At 37.1% G+C, this 25,586-nt stretch overlaps 1 protein-coding gene across 1 annotated transcript in view; it reads right to left on the bottom strand.

The window, feature by feature from the left end:
* The window catches only part of LOC136311728 (uncharacterized), a 54,705-nt gene that overhangs the window by 2,093 nt on the left and 27,026 nt on the right, over positions 1-25,586 (bottom strand). Inside the window, exons 5-6 of the mRNA XM_066240825.1 lie at positions 1,059-1,121; positions 71-280 (exon numbers count right to left, since the gene is read on the bottom strand). Coding sequence (XP_066096922.1) covers positions 71-280; positions 1,059-1,121 — 273 coding nt within the window. The remainder of the gene's footprint in view (positions 1-70; positions 281-1,058; positions 1,122-25,586) is intronic.

Raw genomic sequence — 25,586 nt, 5'->3', positions numbered from 1 at the left:
TATAGCACACATAAGCAAGAACAGAGCACCAGGGCCTGGGGGCTCATCAGGGGCATTTCTCTGGGCCCACCTCGCCAAAGCCTCCACATTCCCCCAGGTGATGGGCATGCACGCTGGCCATGAGGTCTTCTTCTGGAGCACTGAGGACTTCCTCCCCTCAGGCGTAGTCGGTGTGGAGAAGGCCAGGGCCGTGGCTTTGGATGGGTGAAGACTGAACCACTTAGTGTGTGCCCAAGAAATCCTGTCAAGAAGGTTGGGGGGTTCCTGGGATCCAAACTGGCTGAAAAACAGAAGCATAACCTATCCCTTTCATTAGAAGAGGGTGTGATCCCTGCCACTGTGCCATGGCTGGGTCCTTCCAGCATCATTTCAGAGAGAGGGCGAAGGAGAGAGAGACAGTGAGAGATACAGAAAAGTAGACAAGACAGACAGACAGAAAGAAAAAAAGACACATGGGGGAATATAGGCTGCCCCATGGGTCTGCAGTAGGAACACGTGTTGGAGAAAATGGTGTCTGAGAGGCTGGAATGGGGCATTGAGCCCAGGCAGGAAATGAGGAAGTAGCAACATCTACTTTTTCTGGTGGCAGAGCTGATGGCGCAGTTAGCAATTCAGTTAGTTTCATTTCTGCACACTCAGCCGCAAACTCGGAGGCTAAACTACTTTTCCTCTTCAATGTAGGAGGGGAAATAGGGAGGTATGGGCTCCTCTGAGAGAGGAGTAGCCTGTATGACCTTAGGGACCTGCAGAGGGTCCCCAGCAGAGCACCGGCCAAGCAGGCATGTATTGCCAATAAGGCAGGAGTGAGGCCGAGAGGTAAGACCCGTCCCTCATGTACCTTGGCCTAATGAACACGTTGGAGAGCTTGGGCCCAAGTATCCAGGTCCTATAGGGGCACATCCTCAATTCAGGGATTGAGACCCTAGAGACTCTCCCAGTAAGTACAGAGATCCTTTTCACAAACTCAACTCGCCTACTCTGCAATAGGGCATGCAGGGCTCGAGCCTACGGGGCTCGAGAGTGGGGGAGAAGGTTTCCCATTGCAGAGGGTCACTCACCCATCCCATGGATGCTGGTTAGGTTTCTGCTTGATGTTGGGCGCCAGTTGTGGACAAGTCCTGCTGGGGGTGAGGACAACAGAGACGCAATGACCCAACTGTGGGGACCAGGTTCAGTGATGCAGATCCACTTTATTCAGGAAGTAAGCTAGCTTATATATACCAGTTCAGCCTATAGGGTGTTACAGTGTGTCCTTCATAGCCAATGGCTGAAAAGATCAAAGAGCTGCATGGTTGGCGCTGAGTCACTTCCTTATAGCAAGCGAGCTTCCTTCCTGGGTATGTCCAGGAGGCATCTGGGAGCTGGAGTATTCTCACAGCATTGCATCAGCCATAGCTGCTGGGAATACGCTCTGCACTCTATCCACACTGTTGAAACCTAAGTTCATCAGTCATTACATCCACTTCAAAAAATGGCATTATTGGTCCTACATCCATCCTCTTCCTTATGACTGTACTCTTAATGATTCACAGCAAAATGACAGAAGATACAGTAGTATTTTTACTCAGCCTTGCCAGGATAAGAGGTTTGATATCTGAAAAGGAAATTTAAAGGATTCTTAAACATGCTGCTCATTTCTAAGAAAATATCTGGGATTCTGACAAAAAGAACTCAGAGTCAGACATACTGCCCTCTGATGTGTACTATTGTTTAAAAGTTGGGTGGCTTAGATAGAGTAGTGAAGATGTATTGACTAGATCTCACTGCGACTTCCAGGGTTGTCAATGGGCTTCTCCAGAGTACCACACAGGTAACTGATTACTCAAGCAAAATTAAGTTTATTAAAATTATTTTAGTAAGAAAGAACACCATCTTGACAGTCTTAATTTTTCTTGGAAGAAATTGGGTTACTCATCAAAATTATTTACACATTTTTGGGTCTGCACTCAAGTGACTTAAAAAGTTAAAGTAAGAAACTTAGCAGAATCAGGCCAAGTTGGTGACATGATAGTGTAGGATTGACTATGAAATGAAGATTGTGAAGTAAATCTTTTTATATATATATATAAAAGATATATATATAATTTTGTATTTTTCTGAAGCTGGAAATGGGGAGAGACAGTCAGACAGACTCCCGCATGCGCCCGACCGGGATCCACCCGGCACGCCCACCAGGGGCGACGCTCTGCCCACCAGGGGGCGATGCTCTGCCCTTCTGGGGCTTCACTCTGTCATGACCAGAACCACTCTAGCGCCTGAGGCAGAGGCCAAGGAGCCATCCCCAGTGCCCGGGCCATTCTTTGCTCCAATGGAGCCTTGGCTGCGGGACGGGAAGAGAGAGACAGAGAGGAAGGGGGGGTGGAGAAGCAAATGGGCGCTTCTTCTATGTGCCCTGGCCGGGAATCAAACCCGGGTCCCCCGCACGCCAGGCCGATGCTCTACCGCTGAGCCAACCGGCCAGGGCCTGTGAAGTAAATCTTGATAAGTAGATTATTATTTTATAGATGAGTTGTTTGCTCAGTTTAGCTTTCTGTTCTTGTAATAGGGAAGAGTTTGTCCAGGTACACAAATTGGTTTGCTGACAATCAAGTTATTTTTTGGTTTAAAGTCTAAGCTTTTTGGGCAAGAATTTCCTGAAACAAATAGTAGTTATGTTGATATACATTATTTTGATTCTTAATTCTGATAATCAAGTTGTGTGAATGTTAATAATCTTTATTATGAACATTAATTGCAATCTATGACAATAAATGCTGACATGTTTATATGGAATCATTTTTTATAAAATAAAAAGCCACCAAAAATAATTTAAAAGATAATCTTAACCTGTGGAAAGGTATTTGCAACAACTAACTAAATAAATAAATACTACCATATATAGGCATAACACTATGAGTCAGAAATTAAAACAATAAATAAGCAAAATATATCTAATAGAAGGAACCTTTATTTTATTAATCACTAATATATAAAAATATACTCAAGTTTTCTAGAATCTGAAAAAAATTAAAATAGTGGAGCACCTGTTAATGTCTATAAATTATAATAAATTCAAATTTTATAAAATTTTCATAAAATAAAATATTAAGAACTGTTAATAAAAATATACAGAAGCATGAAGTCTATTAACCAATAGTGGGACTGAAAATTGACTATCACTTAGGAGAACCTAAACATTCTATTTAATAAAACTGAACCTGAGTACTTCTATTTTAAAGCAATACTATTTTCAAGTCAATATACTGAAAACTCTCAAGTATGTGCAGAAGAACACATATTCAAGATAAATCAGTTGATAATTTTTTTAATGGTGAAAAATTTAAATAGACTACATGATCCTCATCAAATTAGTAGAAAATAAACTGTAAAATATTCTGAATTTGAATATCATGCAGCACTTATAAATTATTAACTTTATCTCTGCAAGTCTGCATGTATGACTAATCTGTGAAAAGTAACATTTAGAAGGATATTAAAGTAATTTATATAAATGTCAAAAATACAAATCATAACAATTTTGGACACATATGATATATCAGTGAAATGTGAAACATGACAAAGCCTGTGAACACAAGCTCCAGGGTTAGGGTTTTCCTGGTGGAGAGAAGAGATAACATTTTAAGTGAAAAATCTAACTCATTTACGAGATCTAAAAATATGGTTTAAGGCCCTATTGTTAAGTCTGGAGTTGAGGACATGGCTGTTATTACATTTTTCTCTTTAATTCTTTGTTTAGTTTAAATATGTTATGATTTAATAATAAGGGTCATTGATTTGGGATATAAGAAGTAAAGGAGAGCAAATTGTATAGTATTTGTATATATGTAAAGTTGTATGTCCAAAGATACTTCTTGCTATTTTGAAATAACTTTCTGAAACAACTCAAACATTTATCATCAAGAAAAGCAGGCAGCGGTCAGAGTAATGGCGGGGTAGGAAGCGATATCGATAAATCTCCCCCAAAACTCAACAAGATCTTAAACCAGAAACAGAAAAACCTATCCTTGGAGCCTCCAGATGTTTCGCAATACAGCCAAAGGTATGGTCGAGCGAAAAATTGGCTAAATATATAACCAAACACTGAAGGAAATAGGGAGTAAGAAATGCTCCGCCTTCCTCACTAACCTAAACAGGGTGGCTTTCTCTGGGAACTGTGAATAGAGAAACTGAGGTGGGCAAAGGGGGTGAATAGATCCAGGCCACGGCACAAACGGCTGAACCAGGCTGTGGCACGGAGATCCAAGCCGAGGAAAAACTGTTCCTGTGGCAACCCGGGCAATACAAGCTAACATTCGGGCCAAACCAAGACAAAGAAAGACAAGCGGGGCAGCCATTTTACCTGATCTCCTGGTCGGTGCACGCAGATAGTGGGCGAGAGATTTCTTCGAAAGCCTTCGGAGTGGGTGCCTGTGTTACCCCACAGAGAGGCAGAGTCAGAGGCCTTTGTGTGGGCTGAAAGCAGAATCTCTGGGCAGCCCCAGCACCTTGGGAAAGCCGCACACGGGAGGGAGCGAGAACTAATTCCAACGGTGAAACTATTCCATGCTGGTGGGGGATTCACTCAGAGGGAAACACGGCCGGCCTGATATCCTGGTCTACGTGCGCAGATGGTGAGATATTCCTCCGAGTGCCTCGGCAGTGCGCGCCCGTGTTATCGCACAGAGGGGCAGAGTCGGGCCATTGTGTGGGCCAAAGTAGAATCTCAGGCCGCCCCAGCGCCTAGTAAAAGCCATGCACGGGGACGGAGCGAGAGCCAATGCCAACGCTGGAACTTTTCCATGCGGTTGGGGGTTTCACTCAGAGCGTGAAACTACCGGCCGGATATCCTGGTCTGTGTGTGCAGATAGTGAGTGAGAGTTTCCTCCAAGCACCCCGGGAGTGGGCACCCGCCTGTGTTACCGGACAGAGTGGCAGAGCCAGAGGTCTTTGAGTGGGCAGAAACCCCGCCTGATTATGCTAGCAGCTCTGACTGACTGAGCCTTACCCAGAGCCCTGTGCTGAGTGGAAATAGAGTGGGGAGTTGCCAGCTCTTTAAGCCTCTTACTATCCAGGCAGAGGCAGCAGCAACCCCATAGCTGGATTATCAGGCTACTAATTGAGGAAGGAAAGACCAGGAGAAAGACTCAAGGAACACGGACTCTCTCACTGTCGGAGCCTATAAATGCTAATGAGCCTTGACTGCCAACGAGACTAAAGCACAATACATGACATTGCCATAGAGACTTATCAACTGCAAACCACTACCTGAGTGTGCTAAAGGGGCAGAACCCGGGGTGCAGAATCACCGACCAGGAAGAGGGAGAGAAAAGAAAAAGCAAAAAGATAACCTCTCAATATCAAGAATAATCTGCAGACTTTATAACCTATCCCATTTTATTATATGTGTTTGTTTGTTTCTCTTATCTTCATTCTTGATATTTTTTTTCCTCCTCCAATTTGGCCAATTAACTCTCTGCCGGTCTTACTCTCTCCTCTCCGTGAACTATACTACCCATAAGTGTTACATCTCCCATTATCTTTTCTTTCCTCTTCCTTTCTCTCTATGAGGGATGCACTCCAAAACCCTTAACTCTCTCTCTCTCTCTCTTCTTTTTTCTTCTTTTAGTGATTTCCTCTTTTTTTCTCTCTCTCTCTTTCTTTTCTCCCTCTATATTAGTTTCTTCCTTTCTCCTTTATATCTCCTCTCATTTAAACTTCAATAACAAACAAATTATCTTATCTGGGACTCAAACTTATGTTTGTGGCATTTTGGGGTTTTTCACTTCACCTTTTTAACTCACTAGCACTGCTCCCATCCCTGGCTCTCCACTTTATCTATTTCTTGTTCCAATAAATACAATAGTAATTTTTTAATTTGTCCACCCATTTTCCTGTTTCCCTCTTATTCCTCTCATCATAACGCTTAGTCAACCAAAACCTAAAAGCAAATCATTTTATTCTTGACAAAAAATATTTCCTTATTTGCTTTTTGTGGGTCTATACACCCTTTTTTTCTTTTTTTTTCTGCCCCTTTATTACTTTTCCCCAATTCAGCCCTCCATTACAAGCATTGTTTGTTATAATTCACAGTTCACCACAAGATTTTCTCAAGAAAGAGGGGAGAGGAGAGGAGAGGAAAAAAGGAGGGGGGGAATAATTTCCTTTTTTTTAAATTTAAATTTTATTTTATTTTTATTTCATTATTAATTTTTTTAAAAAAAGACCAACCCTTTTTGATTTTTGATTTTTTAACTTTTTATTCTTTATTAAATCTCATTAATACTATCAACAAAACCACCCTCAGTTGCCATTAAAGAAGAGAAAATCGAATATCATGGATACAAAAGAAAGAGAGGTAACACAGCTAGATGAGGAAAAATCTATGGAGAAAAAATTTAATATATTGGAAAACTTGGAGATAAATGACAGAGAATTCAAGATAGAAATCCTAAAAATCCTCCGAGATATACAAGAAAACAAAGAAAGGCAATTTAGGGAGCTCAGAAAACAACTCAATGAACACAAAGAATATATGTCCAAGGAAAATGAAACTATAAAAACAAATCAAACAGAGATGAAAAACTCAATTCACGAGCTGAAAAATGAAGTAACAAGCTTAGCTAATAGAACAGGTCAGATAGAAGAGAGGATTAGTGAAATAGAAGACAAGCAACTTGAGGCACAACAGAGAGAAGAAGAAAGAGACTCAAAAATTAAAAAAAAATGAGATAGCCCTACAAGAATTATCTGACTGCATCAGAAACAATAACCAGAAATAAGAATAATAGGTATATCAGAGGGAGAAGAGAGAGAAAATGGAATGGAGAACATACTCAAACAAATAATAGATGAGAACTTCCCAAGCCTGTGGAAAGAACTAAAGCCTCAGTTCAAGAAGCAAACAGAACTCTGAGTTTCCTTAAACCCAACAAACCTACTCCAAGGCATATCATAATAAAATTGGCACAAACCAACAGCAAAGAAAAAATTCTCAAGGCAGCCAGGGAAAAGAATACAACATATAAAGGAAGGCCCATTAGATTATCATCAGATTTCTCAGCAGAAACTCTACAAGCTAGAAGAGAGTGGACCCCAATATTTAAAGTCATGAAAGAGAGGAAATTTCAGCCACGAATACTTTACCCATCAAAAATATCCTTCAAATATGAAGGAGAAATAAAAACATTCACAGATACAGAAAAGATGAGGAAATTTATCATCAGAAAACACCCACTCCAGGAATTACTAAAGGGGGTTCTCCACTCAGATACAAAGAACAAAAAAAAAAACAGAGCCACAAGTAAAAGCTCCAAGAAGAACACAATAAAACCAAATTTAAACTGTGACAACAACAAAAATAAAGGGGGGGGGAGAAGATGGAGATTAACAGTAGCAAAGGACGATGGAGTGCAAAAGTACTCACAAAATAGTTTGCTACAATGAACAGGGTAGGGACCCTTTTCATTACTCAAAGGTAACCACCATTGAAAAAACCACCACAGAAGCACATGAGATAAAAAAGATAGCAACAGAGGAAAGATGTATGGAATACAACCAAATAAAAACAAAAGATAGAAAAATGAAAGAGAAGGATCAAACAAGACACAAAACTAACAGAAAGCAAGATATAAAAAGGCAATAGGGAACTCACAAGTGTCAATAATTACACTAAATGTAAACGGATTAAACTCACCAATAAAAAGGCACAAAGTAGCAGAATGGATTAAAAAAGAAAATCCAACTGTATGCTGCCTACAGGAAACTCATCTAAGTAACAAGGATAAAAACAAATTCAAAGTGAAAGGCTGGAAAACAACACTTCAAGCAAATAACATCCAAAAAAAAGCAGGCGTAGCAATACTCATATCTGACAATGCTGACTACAAGACAACAAAAGTACTCAGAGACAAAAATGGCCATTTCATAATGGCTAAGGGAACACTGAATCAAGAAGACATAACAATTCTTAATATATATGCACCAAACCAAGGAGCACCAAAATATATAAGACAGCTACTTCTTCACCTTAAAATAAAAACTGACAAAAATACAATCATATTTGGAGACCTCAATACACCGCTGATGGCTCTAGATCGGTCATCCAAACAGAGAATCAACAAAGACATAGTGGCCTTAAACAAAACAGAATAGCACCTGGATATGATAGAAATCTACAGGACATTTCATCCCAAAGTGACTGAGTATACATTTTTCTCCAGTGTACATGGATCATTCTCAAGAATTGACCATACGTTGGGCCACAAAAACAACATCAGCAAATTCAGAAAAATTGAAGTTGTACCAAGCATATTTTCTGATCATAAAGCCTTGAAACTAGAATTCAACTGCAAAAAAGAGGAAAAAATCCCACAAAAATGTGGAAACTAAACAACATACTTTTAAAAAATAAATGGGTCAAAGAAGAAATAAGTGCAGAGATCAAAAGATATATACAGACAAATGAAAATGACAATATGACATATCAGAATCTATGGAATGCAGCAAAGGCAGTGATAAGAGGGAAGTTCATATCACTTCAGGCATATATGAACAAACAAGAGAGAGCCCAAGTGAACCACTTAACTTCACACCTTAAGGAACTAGAAAAAGAAGAACAAAGACAACCCAAAACCAGCCGAAGAAAGGAGATAATAAAAATCAGAGCAGAAATAAATGAATTAGAGAACAGAAAAACTATAGAAAAAAAGTATAGAACAAAGAGCTGGTTCTTTGAAAAGATCAACAAAATTGACAAACCCTTGGCAAGATTTACCAAGGAAAAAGAGAAAGAACTCATATAAACAAAATCCAAAATGAAAGAGGAGAAATCATCACGGACACCGTAGATATACAAAGAATTATTATAGAATACTATGAAAAACTTTATGCCACTAAATTCAACAACCTAGAAGAAATGGATAAATTCCTAGAACAATACAACCTTTCTAGACTGAGTCAAGAAGAAGCAGAAAGCCTAAACAGACTGTTAATAGAGAAGAAATAGAAAAAACCATTAAAAACCTCCCCAAAAATAAAAGTTCCGGCCCTGACGGCTATACCAGCGAATTTTATCAAACATTCAAAGAAGACTTGGTTCCTCTTCTACTCAGTCTTCCAAAAAATTGAAGAAGAAGGAATACTTCCAAACACATTTTAGGAGGCCAACATAACCCTCATACCAAAACCAGGCAAGGATGGCACAAAAAAAGAAAACTACAGACCAATATCTCTAATGAATACAGATGCTAAAATACTAAGCAAAATACTAGCAAATTGAATACAACAACATATTAAAAAAAAATACATCATGATCAAGTGGGATTCATCCCAGAATCTCAAGGATGGTTCAACATACGCAAAACGGTTAACGTAATACACCATATCAACAAAAACCACATGATCTTATCAATAGACGCAGAAAAGGCTTTCGATAAAATACAACACAATTTTATGTTTAAGACCCTCAACAAAATGGGTATAGAAGGAAAATATCTCAACATGATAAAGGCCATATTTGATAAACCATCAGCTAACATCATATTAAATGGCACTAAACTGAAAGCTTTTGCCCTTAAATCAGGAACAAGACAGGGTTGTCCACTCTCTCCACTCTATTTTTTTTTTTTTTTCTGAGGCTGGAAACAGGGAGAGACAGTCAGACAGACTCCCGCATGCACCCAACCGGGATCCACCCGGCACGCGCACCAGGGGAGCCGCTCTGCCCACCAGGGGGCGATGCTCTGCCCATCCTAGGCGTCGCCATGTTGTGACCAGAGCCACTCTAGCCCCTGGGGCAGAGGCCACAGAGCCATCCCCAGCGCCCGGGCCATCTTTGCTCCAATGGAGCCTTGGCTGCGGGAGGGGAAGAGAGAGACAGAGAGGAAAGCGCGGCGGAGGGGTGGAGAAGCAAATGGGCGCTTCTCCTGTGTGCCCTGGCCGGGAATCGAACCCGGGTCCTCCGCACGCTAGGCCGATGCTCTACCGCTGAGCCAACCGGCCAGGGCTCTCCACTCTTTTTTAATGTGGTACTAGAGGTTCTAGCCAGAGCAATCAGACAAGACAAAAAAATAAAAGGCATCCATATCGGAAAAGAAGAAGTAAAGGTATCACTTTTTGCAGATGATATGATCTTATACATCGAAAACCCCAAAGAATCCACAAAAAGAATCCTAGAAACAATAAGCCAATACAGTAAGGTCACAGGATACAAAATTAACATACAGAAGTCAATAGCCTTTCTATATGCCAACAATGAAACAATTGAGAACGAACTCAAAAGAATAATCCCCTTCACGATTGCAACCAAAAAAATAAAATACTTAGGAATAAACATTACAAAGAATGTAAAGGACTTATATAATGAAAACTATACACCATTGTTAAGGGAAATTGAAAAAGATATAATGAGATAGAAGAATATACCTTGTTCTTGGTTAGGAAGAATAAATATAATCAAGATGGCTATATTACCCAAAGCAATATACAAATTTAATGCAATTCCCATCAAACTTCCAATGACATTTTTTAAAGAAATAGAGCAAAAAGTCATCAGATTTATATGGAATTATAAAAAACCCCGAATAGCCAAAGCAATCCTAAAGAAAAAGAATGAAGCTGGGGGCATAACAATACCTGACTTCAAACTCTATTATAAGGCCACGACAATCAAAACAGCATGGTATTGGCAGAAAAATAGACACTCAGACCAATGGAACAGAATAGAAAGTACAGAAATTAAACCACATATATATAGTCAAATAATTTTTGATAAAGGGGCCAACAACACACAATGGAGAAAAGAAAGCCTCTTCAATAAATGGTGCTGGGAAAACTGGAAAGCCACATGCAAAAGAATGAAACTGGACTACAGTTTGTCCCCATGTACTAAAATTAACTCAAAATGGATCAAAGATCTAAATATAAGACCTGAAACAATTAAGTACATAGAAGAAGACATAGGTACTCAACTCATGGACCTGGGTTTTAAAGAGCATTTTATGAATTTGACTCCACAGGCAAGAGAAGTGAAGGCAAAAATTAATGAATGGGTCTACATCAGACTAAGAAGTTTTTGCTCAGCAAGAGAAACTGATAACAAAATAAACAGAAAGCCAACTAAATGGGAAATGATATTTTCAAACAACAGCTCAGATAAGGGCCTAATATCCAAAATATACAAAGAACTCATAAAACTCAACAACGAACAAACAAACAATCCAATAAAAAAGTTGGAAGAGGATATGAACAGACACTTTTCCCAGGAAGAAATACAAATGGCCAACAGATATATGAAAAGATGCTCATCTTTTTTAGCTATTAGAGAAATGCAAATCAAAACGGCAATGAGATACCACCTCACACCTGTTCGATTAGCTATTATTAGCAAGACAGGTAATAGCAAATGTTGGAGAGGCTGTGGAGGAAAAGGAACCCTCATCCACTGTTGGTGGGAATGTAAAGTAGTACAACCATTATGGAAGAAAGTATGGTTGTTCCTCAAAAAACTGAAAATAGAACTACCTTATGACCCAGCAATCCTTCTACTGAGTATATACCCCCAAAACTCAGAAACATTGATATGTAAAGACACATGCAGCCCCATGTTTATTGCAGCATCGTTCACAGTGGCCAGGACATGGAAACAACCAAAAAGCCCATCAATAGATGACTGAATAAAGAAGATGTGGCACATATACACTATGGAATACTACTCAGCCATAAGAAATAATGACATCGGATCATTTACAGCAAAATGGTGGGATCTTGATAACATGATACGAAGCGAAATAAGTAAATATGAAAAAACCAGGAACTACATTATTCCATACGTAGGTGGGACATAAAAGTGAAACTAAGAGACATTATAAGAGTGTGTTGGTTACGTGGGGGGAGTGGGGAAAAGGAGAGGAAAAGGGGGAGGGGGAGGGGCACAAAGAAATCTAGATAGAAAGTGACAGAGGACAATCTGACTTTGGGTGATGGGTATGCAACATAATTGATCAACAAGATAACCTGGACTTGTTATCTCTGAATATATGTATCCTGATTTATTGATGCCATCCCATTAAAAAAATAAAATTATTTAAAAAAAAAGAAAAAGAAAAGCAGGCAGCAACACATATTGCCATATAAATATACACAAATATAATGTTATATATAGTCAAATGATCTGCAAGTATTATTAAGATCAATGTGGTGACTCTATGGCTAACAAGAAAATTGAACAAATTCCTCACAATATGCAATGTATTGTCCTATTTAGGTAAATTTAATATGTAATTATAATCAAATATTTATTGAAATATTGTTTTGTGAGGCTCTCATATGAAAATGTGTGTATATTTCTTTTAGCATTTATAAAGAATGCAAAAAGCTATTAACAATTTTAACTTTTAGAAAATGGGTAAATATCAGGATATAGAAAAGCAGTTATGTTTTATTCTTGTAATAATAATGAATAAAAAGTTTAAAAATAAATGAATACAGTAAAAGTGGAATGCGCATTTAGAAGTCAGCATAAGTAGGAATTTTAGGGTGTTTTTTTTTTACAGAAACAGAAACAGTCAGAGAGTGGACAAATAGGGACAGGTAGACAAAAAGGGAAAGAGATGAAAAGTATCAATTCTTTGTTGCAGCACCTTAGTTGTTCATTGACTGTTTTTTCATATAGGCCTTGACTGGGGGACTACAGCAGAGCAAGTAAACCCTTGCTCAAGCCAACAACCCTGGGCTCAAGTCAGCGACCTTGGGCTTCAAGCCAGTGACCTTCAGGCTCAAGCCAGCTACCATGGGGTCATGTCTATGATCCCACGCTCAAGCCAGTGATCCTGCTCTCAAGCCAGATGAGCCCATGCTCAAGCCAATGACCTCGGGGTTTCGAACCAGGGTCCTCTGTGTCCCAGTGTGATGCTCTATCTACCACACCACTGCCTGGTCAGGCAGATTTTATTTTGTTTTGTTTTGTTTTTAATTCTCATTTACAAGGACATTTCAAAGATGAGAAGGCTTTCAATTACTCTATCCATTAATTAATAATATGTTAAGAAGATAACTAATTCTGGACTTACATAGGCAAAATGACATAGAAGCATAAGTGAAGATTTTTATAGGACACATTGTCATGTCAAAATGCTGTCTATCAGCTTACAAACACATTCAGTTCAGAGTAAAGAAGCCCAATTATTGCCATACACCCAATTTAGACAGTTTTATGCAAAACTATTGAAGTTAATTTAATATAAATTGTCACATCTTAAAAGGAAGCAACCTTTTAGCTGTTACTATTATTAACTTGTACTTGCAGCTGTAAAATTTTTATTGTGGAAGTTATTTTATTTTTTACACCAGGACCTTCAGAGAAGGGTGTTGAGTAATTAGTTTATGATAGTTTGAAGTGCTGGATTGATTCTCAGGTCTTAGCCTCCTCTCCTGTGGGAAATTTTGATCATAAAATTCAAAAGCTGCTTTGGTCGTGATTTTATAAGTAATATACTGTATTTAATTCAACCTTCACAATCTACATTGAAAGAAGATGAAAGGATTAGCTGAAATTGAAAACTATGCCTACAGTCCAAAGAAAAGAGAAAAAAGTTAAACTTTCAGAGTCATAAATTATACATGAGAAAATATATGCTAATAGTATAATCTTAAATCACCAGAATTTCTGCATTATGTGAAAGTGTAGGTATTTGGTTAGCTGAATGATAATAACCGCTCTATAAAGACAGTGGAAACCTAGGTAGAAAAAGTATTTTCTTGACTTTACAATTATTTACTGTACAAAATAGTTTCAAATTGTCCATTAAATGATAATTATAATTTGCAGAGTTTTAAATCCTATTTAAATTATTTTGGTTCATCTGTGCAAGTACAATAAACATCATATTGTCTTTGTAACAAACTTTGTAATTGTTGCAAAAGTATTTATATATGTATAAAAATCATTATAAGAAACATTTACCAATTATTTCTATTGTTTAAAGAAAGTATTCTTGGCATCAATTAACTGTCTTTTAACTTATTTTTTTAAAAAATGTTTATTTACATTAAAAGATTGCCTGACTTACTCTCATTCACTGTTATGGAACATTTAAGATATAGATTTATAAAGTGTGTGATGATAACTGGATATTTTTTAAAAGTTATAAAAATAAAGACATCATACAGTATATATTGCACTATTGGCAAAACATCTTTATGATTTATCAAGAAAGATATTTGATATAATCTGAAGGAAGATTTTTTGTCATCTTTGGGCTTCAAGTACAAGGCTTCTGCTATTCTTTAGGTTGTATTACCATTGATCAATGGCTTCATGCCTTAAGTACTCATTATAAAAATTGTTTCCTTTGAGAAACAGTGAAAGGATATTATCTGCATGCCACATCCCACCTCTCTTCTAAGTGCATTTCTGTCCAGAACTATGGCTATGTGATGCCAACAATTGATGCTGAAACATGAAAATATGTTTTACTTTATTATTTATTTTAAAATCTACTCTTTTTTAATTTAAAATATATCCTTCACTTTTAAAATGTTTTGGATTTTTGAGTATGCACAATGGTCATGGGACAGAATAGTGTCCCATGAGAATGACAGTGCTGCAAAAATTACACTTCCATTCTCCAATATTTGGATGTAGAGGAAACCAGAATCACAAAAACTAAAGTGTCTAGAATCCAAATAAAAAAATATCAAAGTCAATTTTACTATGAACAATCAATGGATTTTGATTGATTTCATACCATGCTCTTCAGGTTTTAGAAATGTCTATCATGGTGACAGAATAATTTTGTAAAATCAGCTGTTCTCTGTTCATTGGCACTGGGTATTTATTTATCAAGTCCAAGAGAATCAAGATGTACATGTGTTCGCTTGTTTCATTGCCTGTCATATTTCAAACCTGAAGGAATAAATTGAATATAATTTTCTCCAACTTTCAACTTCCTTCCAGATTTCTCTTATTGAAAGCCAGTAACTGGCCCTGTCTGGGTTGCTCAGTGGATGGAGTGTCGTCCTTGTGTGCCAAGGTCATGGATTCGACCACCAGTCAGGTCATGTACAAGAAGCAATCAGTGCATACACTACTAAATAATTAACTATGTAGAACAATGATTGATGCTTCTTTCTCTCTCTTTTCTTTTTCCTTTCTCTTCCTTTACTTCTCTCTCTTGCTCACATAATGGAAATATTTTCTTAAAGAGCCTATGACTGACTATTCATTAAATCAACAAAATTAATGAGTGCTAATTAATTTCTAAACCTGACTTATATAAGCAAAAAACCAAAAACTTAAGACAAATATAAAATAAAAATTCAGGTTGTAAATTACTATGAATAATTAAGAAATTGTTTTCACATATAATATACAACTCTCATTTCATATCAAATATTAGTGGCAATGATTATAGTAATTGTTAATATGTATTATTTTACTGTGTCATGCCCTGGACAATATAATTTATACATATTATCTATGTAATGCTCATAATAATACTATGATTATTCTAAATGTACAGCTGAGCTAAAACTGAACTTTAAGAAGTTCAGTAATTCAAAATTAAGTGACAAACCAAAATTTTAATTTAAGATCTGCCTCTTCTCAGGAAGAGTCAAAACTAATTACTGAGCTATTTATATATGTATATAAACATAATCAGACAGATTAAAGAAAAAAAAATCAGTGTTAGTACAACAAAACAGAACTGCTCTAATTTTAGTAAGTTTTTAGTTTGTGTAAAGAAAAAAATAGGATATTCTCAGAGGGAGAGGTGAGAGAAATTAGAACTTTAAGTCTAAAGTGCAAAAGTGGCTTCAGATGAGGTTGTTTTTTAGAGATTTTTTCCAAGACTGAGAAGTTCATGTGAGAACAGATCTATAATCAGACATGTTGTGGTGCCCCAAGAACTTACTGAGAATCAGGTTTAATACAGTTAAGGAGTTAAAGGCAAAGATACCTGACAAAATATGTGTTTGACCTAACTATCCATTTAACCAAAAATAAGAGGAGTCATATTAAAGAATGAATACTTAGAAAATGGGTATGATGTAAACCCCATAACATGGCTCTCTCTTTATATGTATGTAATGGTATAAAACTCCTGAAAATATCACCTACCCTTGATAGTGGAGGAGAAATTCCCCTTCAGGACAGACATTGAATTTTTTTAGTAGAATCATTTAAATTCTATTCCAGCTTAGTGAAATGATTTAAATTTTATTTCAAAATGTAAAAGAAATGTATTTTTACTTTTGAGTGAAGGGGTAAAATTTATACTTTCTAATATGGAAGCTTTATTATCAAATGATGGGTTGCTATCCTTATGTAGTAAATATTTTCATAAAGACTAAATTATATTCCTAATAGAAGATCATTAATTTTGAGATAATGGCCATGACCTTGATAGAGAATTTATATGTAGAAATTTTAATAATTTTTTTTTTTGTATTTTTCTGAAGCTGGAAATGGGGAGAGACAGTCAGACAGACTCCCGCATGCGCCCGACCGGGATCCACCTGGCACGCCCACCAGGGGCGACGCTCTGCCCACCAGGGGGTGATGCTCTGCCCCTCCAGGGGGTCACTCTGCTGTGACTAGAGCCTCTCTAGCACCTGGGGCAGAGGCCAAGGAGCCATCCCCAGCACCCGGGCCATCTTTGCTCCAATGGAGCCTTGGCTGGGGGAGCGGAAGAGAGAGACAGAGAGGAAGGAGGAGGTGGGGGTGGAGAAGCAAATGGGCGTGTCTCCTATGTGCCCTGGCCGGGAATCAAACCCGGGTCCCCCGCATGCCAGGCCGACGCTCTACCACTGAGCCAACCAGCCAGGGCTTAATAACTTTTTTTTAAGACAGATCTTTTTTCCTTTTTGTTTTTTTAAGATTTTATTTATTCAATTTTCAGAGAGGAAAGGAAAAAGGGGGGGAGAGAGAGAGAGAGAGAGAGGAGGAGGAAGCATCAACTCTCACATGTGCCTTGACCAGGCAAGCCCAGGGTTTTGAACCAGCTACCTCAGTGTTCCAGGTCAACACTTTATCCCACTGTGCCACCACAGGTAAGGCAAAATTTTATAACTTTTAATGACTGGAAGAACATCAGTGAAATATAAAAAGAAAAATTTTGAACCTTTATTTCATAATACTTTACAAGCCATAATGTACATAGTCTGATGATCAGAATCTGTACAGGAATGCAAAAATGGTATGTGGTCTTTTTTTTTTCTCAGAGAAAAAATATTTCATTTAAGGTTGAGACAGCCAGCATATACACCCAACGTCTATGTCTTTTTTTTAATCTATGCCCTTTTCTTTTTGAATTTATTAGGGTGACACTAATTAACACAATTATATAAATTTTAGGTGACTGATATTACAAAACATCTCTGTACACCTTATTGTGTGTTTATTCCCCCAAGTCAAGTCTTTTAAGTCCTTGTCCACAACTGTTTATGCCCCACTATGTCCTCTACCTTCTTCCTCCAGCAGTCACCACACTATTGTCCTGGTCCATGAGCTTTTTGTTTAGTTTTGTTTTTGCCCTCCATTGCTTTATCTCTTCATCTCCCTTACCCAACATCCCCCTTCAAATGTAGCCTTTTACAGTTATCTGATGATATATAATTTGTGATTCTAGGTATATTGTCAAGAAAAAAGGGATAAGAAAGATACATTTTAAGTTTTCTCAAAGAGACTAAATTTAGAAACAAACAAACATAAAAACCAACTCCTTTCTGCAGGAAATATAAGGACACTCTAGAAATGTCACTTACTTTTTCTCCATGGGAAATACCACCCAAAACAAGGCTCATGTGTTGAGACAGGTTGGGAAAATCACCAGGCTAATGAAGGAAATAAAATACCAGAACTGGTGGTGTTTTACAAGGATAAAATTCCTTTCCTTAAATGATAGATATTTCCATTTTTATTGTGGTATTCTGTTATGATTCTATAATATTGGAACACTTCCAAAAAGTATTGTCTTAGCTGTTGTGTCATGGCAAAAGTGTGTGTGGCCAAGGAGAAATGACAATTTAATGAGATATTTTTAGAGGTATAGTTTTAAATTTGTAACCTAGATACAAGTACTCAATATATAAAAATATTCAACAAAGTTACTTAATATCAAAACACTTTAAAATAAACTTTTTTAATGTATGATAAATCTGGGAAAGCTTCAAGATAATTTTCTAAATTTTATCAGAAGCTGGAGAAAATGTGATTATGTTTATTAGATAAGGACTTATGGCAGGCACTGGACTGAGAGTTTTAGACTCAAGAATATCAATCACACATAGAGTATGTGTGTCTTGGGATATTTTTGAGAACAACAATCCTCTGTGAGTTACATTTTTTTGAAAGGCTATCATCTGCTTCTTCCAGCTGCTGGAAATGGTGCAGAAAAAAATAATAATAACAGCACTTCTCTATGTAAGGAAACCTCTGAGAACTGTAGGCACCAGAAAACAGTGTTAAGAAGACTAGTCACAAAAGTTAGAGTTTGAAGGCATTATAACCCATCAAAATCCAACTGCTTAGCTGAATGGATCCTGGCACCTTAACAAATAGTTAAACACTCAAAAGTTTGAGGCAAAAAAGCCTGATTTTGATGAGGAGCGCTGAAACATCACTATGTGACTTCTAAAAATCAGCCATGTGAAGTTTAAAGAAATTTGTGTACTTCTCCTTATTGAGGGAAAATAGACATTTTATGGTAACACGCATCTATAAGAGAGCCCACTTTTAGGAAGGGATTAAATGTAGTTGGTGGTGTCAGGGAGATACATATATTTAAGAACAGTGGTGGGAAGACAGAAAGGATAAAAGGGGATCAAATGTAAGGTGATGAGTGGAGACTAGATTTCAAAAGGTAAGAACACAGTAGAGTATATAGATATTGTACCATAAAGTTGTATTCCTGATATTTATATAATGTTATTAAGCAATGTTACCCCAATAAATTTAATTAAAAAAAGAATAAAGAAATAGAGACCAGAGCACTCTTAAGGGGTTAAGGTCCTTCAGACATGATTTTTATTATGCCCCAGATAGCAAGAACTCAGAAAGTAGAGAAAAAAACCTGTGACGCCTTCTACTAATAGAAGGGACAGACTAAACCTTGAAAACAGTAACCATCATTCCTCTATGCTTTATAGTACTGATCTAGACAAGGTCCATGTACTTTATGCAGGATTTAGGGTGGGAAGAAGAATCCTAACAGTGATTCCAATTGATTTCCTACCAACATGTTTATAGAATCTCAGAATAGACTATATTTCAGTTAGAGAAATGAAAAAAGGTAATATTACATCCATTTGTTGTTAGTGGCAGAATTTACATTAGCTACATCAGTTAAATTGATTTGTATGATGATTGTGTCTTTCAGTTATTCCATAAGTATTCTGTTTATTTATGGCAATAAAAGATTTATGTTGACAATAAAAATGTTATCCATCAATATTTAAGAATCATCTATAAAATAACATACCAAAATAAATTCAAGACAATAGATTTAAGAATGACAATAATATTAAGAAAATTTTAACAATGCAAATTATTTTTATCACTTGTTACTATTTTTGCAATAAAAATATAATCTGAATAAATTTTTGATAAAATAAGTACTTTCATACATAGCTACTGTCAATTTAGTTGGATATTGTTCAATATTTCAAGATTCTTAAAATACTTGGCCCAATAAATTAATTTTGGAAAATTAAGAAGGTAATAATTTCCATTGGCAATCATTAAAAAGCTAAATGCTCATAATAGAATTATCAAGTGAATAATGACTACCTAGTTGTTAGCATATTACATAACTAGTAAAGATATTTTAATAGCATAATAATTTCAATATATATTTAATTAACAAATACAAAAATGGACGTATTTTTTTCTTACAGTATAAAAACATGCAAATTAAAAAAGTAAAATGCTTCAAATGGCAGTCACTTGCTTTAGATCATCCTAATATGGATGATTTTCATCTTCTTATGCATGTTTTTTCCTTTAATATTTTATCAGTAATTATATATTTCTGTTAATTTGAAAGTATTTTTATTTAAAAATACGAGAGAGAGAAAAAAGATGGCAACGGAGTAGGCGGATGCACAGATGCCCTGCTCTCCCCACCAAACTGGAATACAAATCAATTTAGGAAAAATCAGCATGAAAAACCAACTCTGAACTGCAAGAACGGCTCTCAAAAACCAAGGAGCAAAGAGGAAATCGCAGAAGTCCTGGTAGGGAGCCCCTGAACCTCCTCTGCTTGCCAAAATGGAGGGGGGGTGGGGCTGAGAGCCCAGAGAGGATCTCGGAGGGAGGGGAGCAGAAACTACTGCTCACAGCCACTTCCCTGGCAACCAGGGAGTGAGGTGCGTTGAAAGGACCAGCTTATCTCCCTGGTGGAGAAGACAGGGAGAGGGACAAACTGTGAGGGGAAAAGGAATGCAGGAGAGAAGCTAAAAGGGCTGACTCATCCATGCTGGAGGTGGCAATAGCTGGGGGAAGGACTGAACCTTTCACAAAACAGAGCTGAAGTGCTTCCGGATCAGAGACCTCCGGACATCTCTCCAGCTCCAATCAGTGCAACAAGACACAGCTGAAAACAAGAAGTGGGGAGGAGGGGCAGTAACTCAGGTCTCCATGGAGATCTGAGATACACCTCCCCCTACTGAAGCTGAGAAAACACCCTGCCCCCAGTGAGTCTAGCTGGCTAAAGAGGCCTTCAGAGTCTCAGGTTACACCCACCGCATTCCTGGATACAGTTTCAAGGAAGCCCCCTGCTGAGATCACTAAACAAGACTATCACTTGTTAAGAAAACAAACAAATAAAGACTTCAAAGCTGCCCAAATCCGAAAGTGGATTACAGATAACAGCTGATACCAACCCAAGAAGATCTAGAAATAACACAACTGAAAACTGGAGGCAGACAACACCAAGCCTAGACTCAACCAACTCTACAAATAAAACAAAAAAAAAAGAGGATGAAAAGACAAAGGAGTGCAATCCAAATGAAACCACAAGAGACACCTTCGAGAGATGAACTGAGTGATATGGAAATAATCAAACTTCCAGATGCGGAGTTCAAAATAATGATTGTAAGGATGCTTAGGGATCTTAGAACAACAATGGAGGGGCAGTTTGAAAACCTAAATAAAGAAATAGCAAGTATAAAAAAGAATCAGTTGGAGATGACAAATACAATATCAGAAATAAAGACCACAATGGAAGGAATTAAAAACAGGATAGATAGAGCTGAGGATCAAATCAACAAGTTGGAGGACAACTGGAATGAAGGCATGAAAGCAGAGAAGAAAAGAGACTCAAAAAGTCAGAGGAAACTCTTAGAGAGCTCTGTGACAACATGAAGAGAAATAACATCCGCATCATAGGGGTTCCTGAAGAAGAAGAAAAAGAACAAGGGATAGAGACTTTGTTCAATCATATCATAGCTGAAAACTTCCCTAAATTAATGCAAGAGAAACTCTCACAAATCCAAGAAGCACAGAGGACTCCATTAAAGAGAAACCCAAAGAAACCTACACCAAGACACATCATAATTAAAATACCAAAGTTTAGCGATAAAGAGAAAATATTAAAAGCTACAAGAGAAAAAAAAAGTTATCACCTATGAAAGAGCCCCCATAAGGATGACATCTGACTTCTCAACAGAAACACTTGAGGCCAGAGGGGAATGGCAAGAAATATTCAAAGTAATGCAGAACAAGAACCTACAACCAAGACTACTTTATGCAGCAAGGCTATCGTTTAAAATCGAAGGAGAAATAAAAAGCTTCCCAGACAAAAAACAACTCAAGGAATACATTACAACCAAACCAATGCTGCAGGAAATGTTAAGGGGCCTGTTGTAAACAGATCAAAGTGGGAAAAGAATACAGAAAAAAAAAAAGAAAAAGGAATACACCTTTAAAGAAGAAAATGGCAATAAACAACTACATATCAATAATAACCTTAAATGTAAATGGATTAAATGATCCAATCAAAAGACATAGGGTAGCTGCGTGGATAAGAAAACAGGACCCATACATATGTCTACAAGAGACACACCTTAGAACAAAAGACACACATAGACTGAAGGTAAAAGGATGGAAAAAAACATTTCATGCAAACGGAAATGAAAAAAAAGCTGGGGTAGAAATACTTATATCAGACAAATTGGACTTTAAAACAAAAGATATAGTAAGAGATAAAGAAGGCCACTACATAATGATAAAGAAAGTAATCCAACAGGAAGATATAACTATTATAGATATCTATGCACCTAATATAGGAGCACCTAAATATATAAAGCAGACTTTGATGAATTTAAAGGGCGAGATCAACAGTAATACTATAATAGTAGGGGATTTCAATACCCCACTAACATCACTAGACAGATCCTCAAGAAAGAAAATTAACAAAGAAACAGCAGACTTATTGGAAACACTAGATCAACTCGATTTAATAGATATCTTCAGAACCTTTCACCCTAAAGCAGCAGAATATACATTCTTTTCAAGTGCTCATGGTACATTCTCTAGGATAGACCACATGTTAGGGCACAAAAGTGCTCTCAACAAATTTAAGAAGACTGAAATCATATCAAGCACTTTCTCTGATCACAACAGCATGAAACTAGAAATGAATCACAACAGAAAAGCTCAAAAATTCTCTAACACATGGAAACTAAATAGCAGATTGTTAAATAATGAATGGATTAAGAATGAGATCAAAGAAGAAATAAAAAAATTCCTAGAAACGAATGACAATGAGCATACAACAACTCAAAATTTATGGGACACAGCAAAAGCAGTGCTGAGAAGGAAGTTCATAGCACTACAAGCACACTTTCCGACCTGGGCTGGTTCACCCCTCCTTAGGCAACCTGGTGGTCCCCCGCTCCCGGGAGATCACCATATTGATGCCAAACTTAGTGCGGACACCCGATCGGCATAGCGCACTACAGCCCAGAACTCCTGGGCTCAAGCGATCCTCCTGCCTCAGCCTCCCGAGTAGCTGGGACTACAGGCGCGCGCCACCACGCCCGGCTACAAGCACACTTTCAGAAGCTAGAAAAAGCTCAAATAAACAACTTAACCCTGCATCTAAAAGAACTAGAAAAAAAACAGCAAGTAAAGCCCAAATGTAGTAGAAGGAAGAAAATAATAAAGATCAGAGCAGAAATAAATGACATAGAGGCTAAAGAAACAATACAGAAGATCAATGAAACTAGGAGCTGGTTCTTTGAAAAGGTAAACAAGATTGATGAACCTTTAACTAGAGTCACCAAGTAAAAGAGAGAGAGGACTCAAATAAATAAAATTAGAAATGAGAGAGGAGAAATAACAACTGACATAACAGAAATACAAAATATTATAAGAAAATACTATGAAAAACTGTATGCCAAAAAACTAGACAACCTAGATGTCCGATTCAAGGACACATTCCTTGAAACATACAATCTTCCAAAAATCAATATGGAAGAATCAGAAAACCTAAACAGACCGATTACAACAAAGCAGATTGAAACAGTTATCAAAAAACAACCAACAAAGAAAATTCCAGGGCCCGATGGCTTCACAACAAAATTCTACCAAATATTCAAAGAAGAACTAACTCCTATCCTTCTCAAACTATTTCAAAAAATTCAAGAGGAAGGAAGACTTCCAAGCTCCTTTTATGAGGTGAGCATAATTCTGATTCCAAAACCAGGCAAAGACAACACAAAGAAAGAAAATTATAGGCCAATATCTCTGATGAATATAGATGCTAAAATTTTCAACAAAATATTAGCAAACCGGATCCAACAATATATGGAAAAAATCATACACCATGATCAAGTGGGATTTATTCTGGGGAGGCAAGGATGGTACAATATTCACAAATCAATCAATGTGATTCATCACATAAACAAAAAGAAGGAGAAAAACCATATGATAATTTCAATAGATGCAGAAAAGCATTTGATAAAATCCAGCACCCATTCATGATCAAAACTCTCAGCAAAGTGGGAATACAGGGAACATACCTCAACATGATAAAAGCCATCTATGAGAAACCCACAGCCAACATCATACTCAATGGGCAAAAATTAAAAGCAATACCCTTAAGATCAGGAACAAGGCAGGGGTGCCCCCTTTCACCACTCTTATTTAACATAGTCCTGGAAGTCCTAGCCACAGCTATCAGACAAGAAGAAGAAATAAAAGGAATTCAAGTGGGAAAAGAAGAAGTAAAACTATCATTATTTGCAGATGATATGATATTGTATATAGAAAACCCTAAAGTCTCAGTCAAAAAGCTACTGGGCCTGATAAATGAATTCAGCAAAGTGGCAGGATATAAAATCAATACTCAGAAATCAGAGGCATTTTTATACACCAACAATGAACAGTCAGAAAGAGAAATTAAGGAAACAATCCCCTTCACAATTACAACCAAAAAAATAAAGTACCTAAGAATAAACTTAACCAAGAAGACTAAAGACTTGTTCTCGGAAAATTACAAAGCATTGATTAAAGAAATCAAGGAAAATACAAACAAGTGGAAGCATATACCGTGCTCATGGTTAGGAAGAATAAACATCATTAAAATGTCTATATTACCCAAAGCAATCTATAAATTCAATGCAATACCAATTAAAATACCAATGACATACTTCAAAGATATAGACCACATATTCCAAAAATTTATATGGAACCAAAAGAGAACATGAATAGCCTGAGCAATCTTTAAAAAGAAGAATAAAGTGGGAGGTATCACACTTCCTGATATCAAGTTATACTACCAGGCCATTGTACTCAAAACAGCCTGGTACTGGCATAAGAACAGGCATATAGATCAATGGAACAGAACAGAGAACCCAGAAATAAACCCACAGTTCTATGGACAACTGATATTTGACAAAGGAGGTAAGGAAATACAATGGAGTAAAGACAGCCTCTTTAACAAATGGTGTTGGGAAAATTGGACAGCTACCTGCAAAAAAATGAAACTAGATCACCAGCTTACACCACTCACAAAAATAAACTCAAAATGGATAAAAGACTTAAATGTAGGCCGTGAAACCATAAGCATCTTAGAAGAAAACATAGTCAGTAAGCTCTTCGACATCTCTCGGAGCAATATATTTGCTGATTTATCTCCATGGGGAAGTGAAATAAAAGACAGGATAAACAAATGGGACTATATCAAACTAAAAATCTTTTGCACAGCTAAAGACAACAAGAACAGAATAAAAAGACAAACTACACAATGGGAGAACATATTTGACAATACATCTGATAAGGGGTTAATAACCAAAATTTATAAAGAACTCGTAAATCTCAACACCAGGAAGACAAACAATCCAATCTAAAAATGAGCAAAAGAGATGAATAGACACTTCTCCAAAGAGGACATACAGATGGACAACAGGCATATGAAAAAATGCTCAACATCACTAATCATTAGAGAAATGCAAATTAAAACCACAATGAGATATCACCTCACACCAGTCAGAATGGCGCTCATCAACAAAACAACACAGAATAAGTGCTGGCGAGGATGTGGAGAAAAGGGAACCCTCCTGCACTGCTGGTGGGAATGCAGACTGGTGCAGCCTCTGTGGAAAAC

This window comes from Saccopteryx bilineata, chromosome 8, assembly GCF_036850765.1.
Source record: "Saccopteryx bilineata isolate mSacBil1 chromosome 8, mSacBil1_pri_phased_curated, whole genome shotgun sequence".
NCBI classification, from domain to species: domain Eukaryota; kingdom Metazoa; phylum Chordata; class Mammalia; order Chiroptera; family Emballonuridae; genus Saccopteryx; species Saccopteryx bilineata.
Note: the sequence above shows the minus strand (reverse complement) of the source record. Positions and strands in the feature narration are given on the sequence as shown.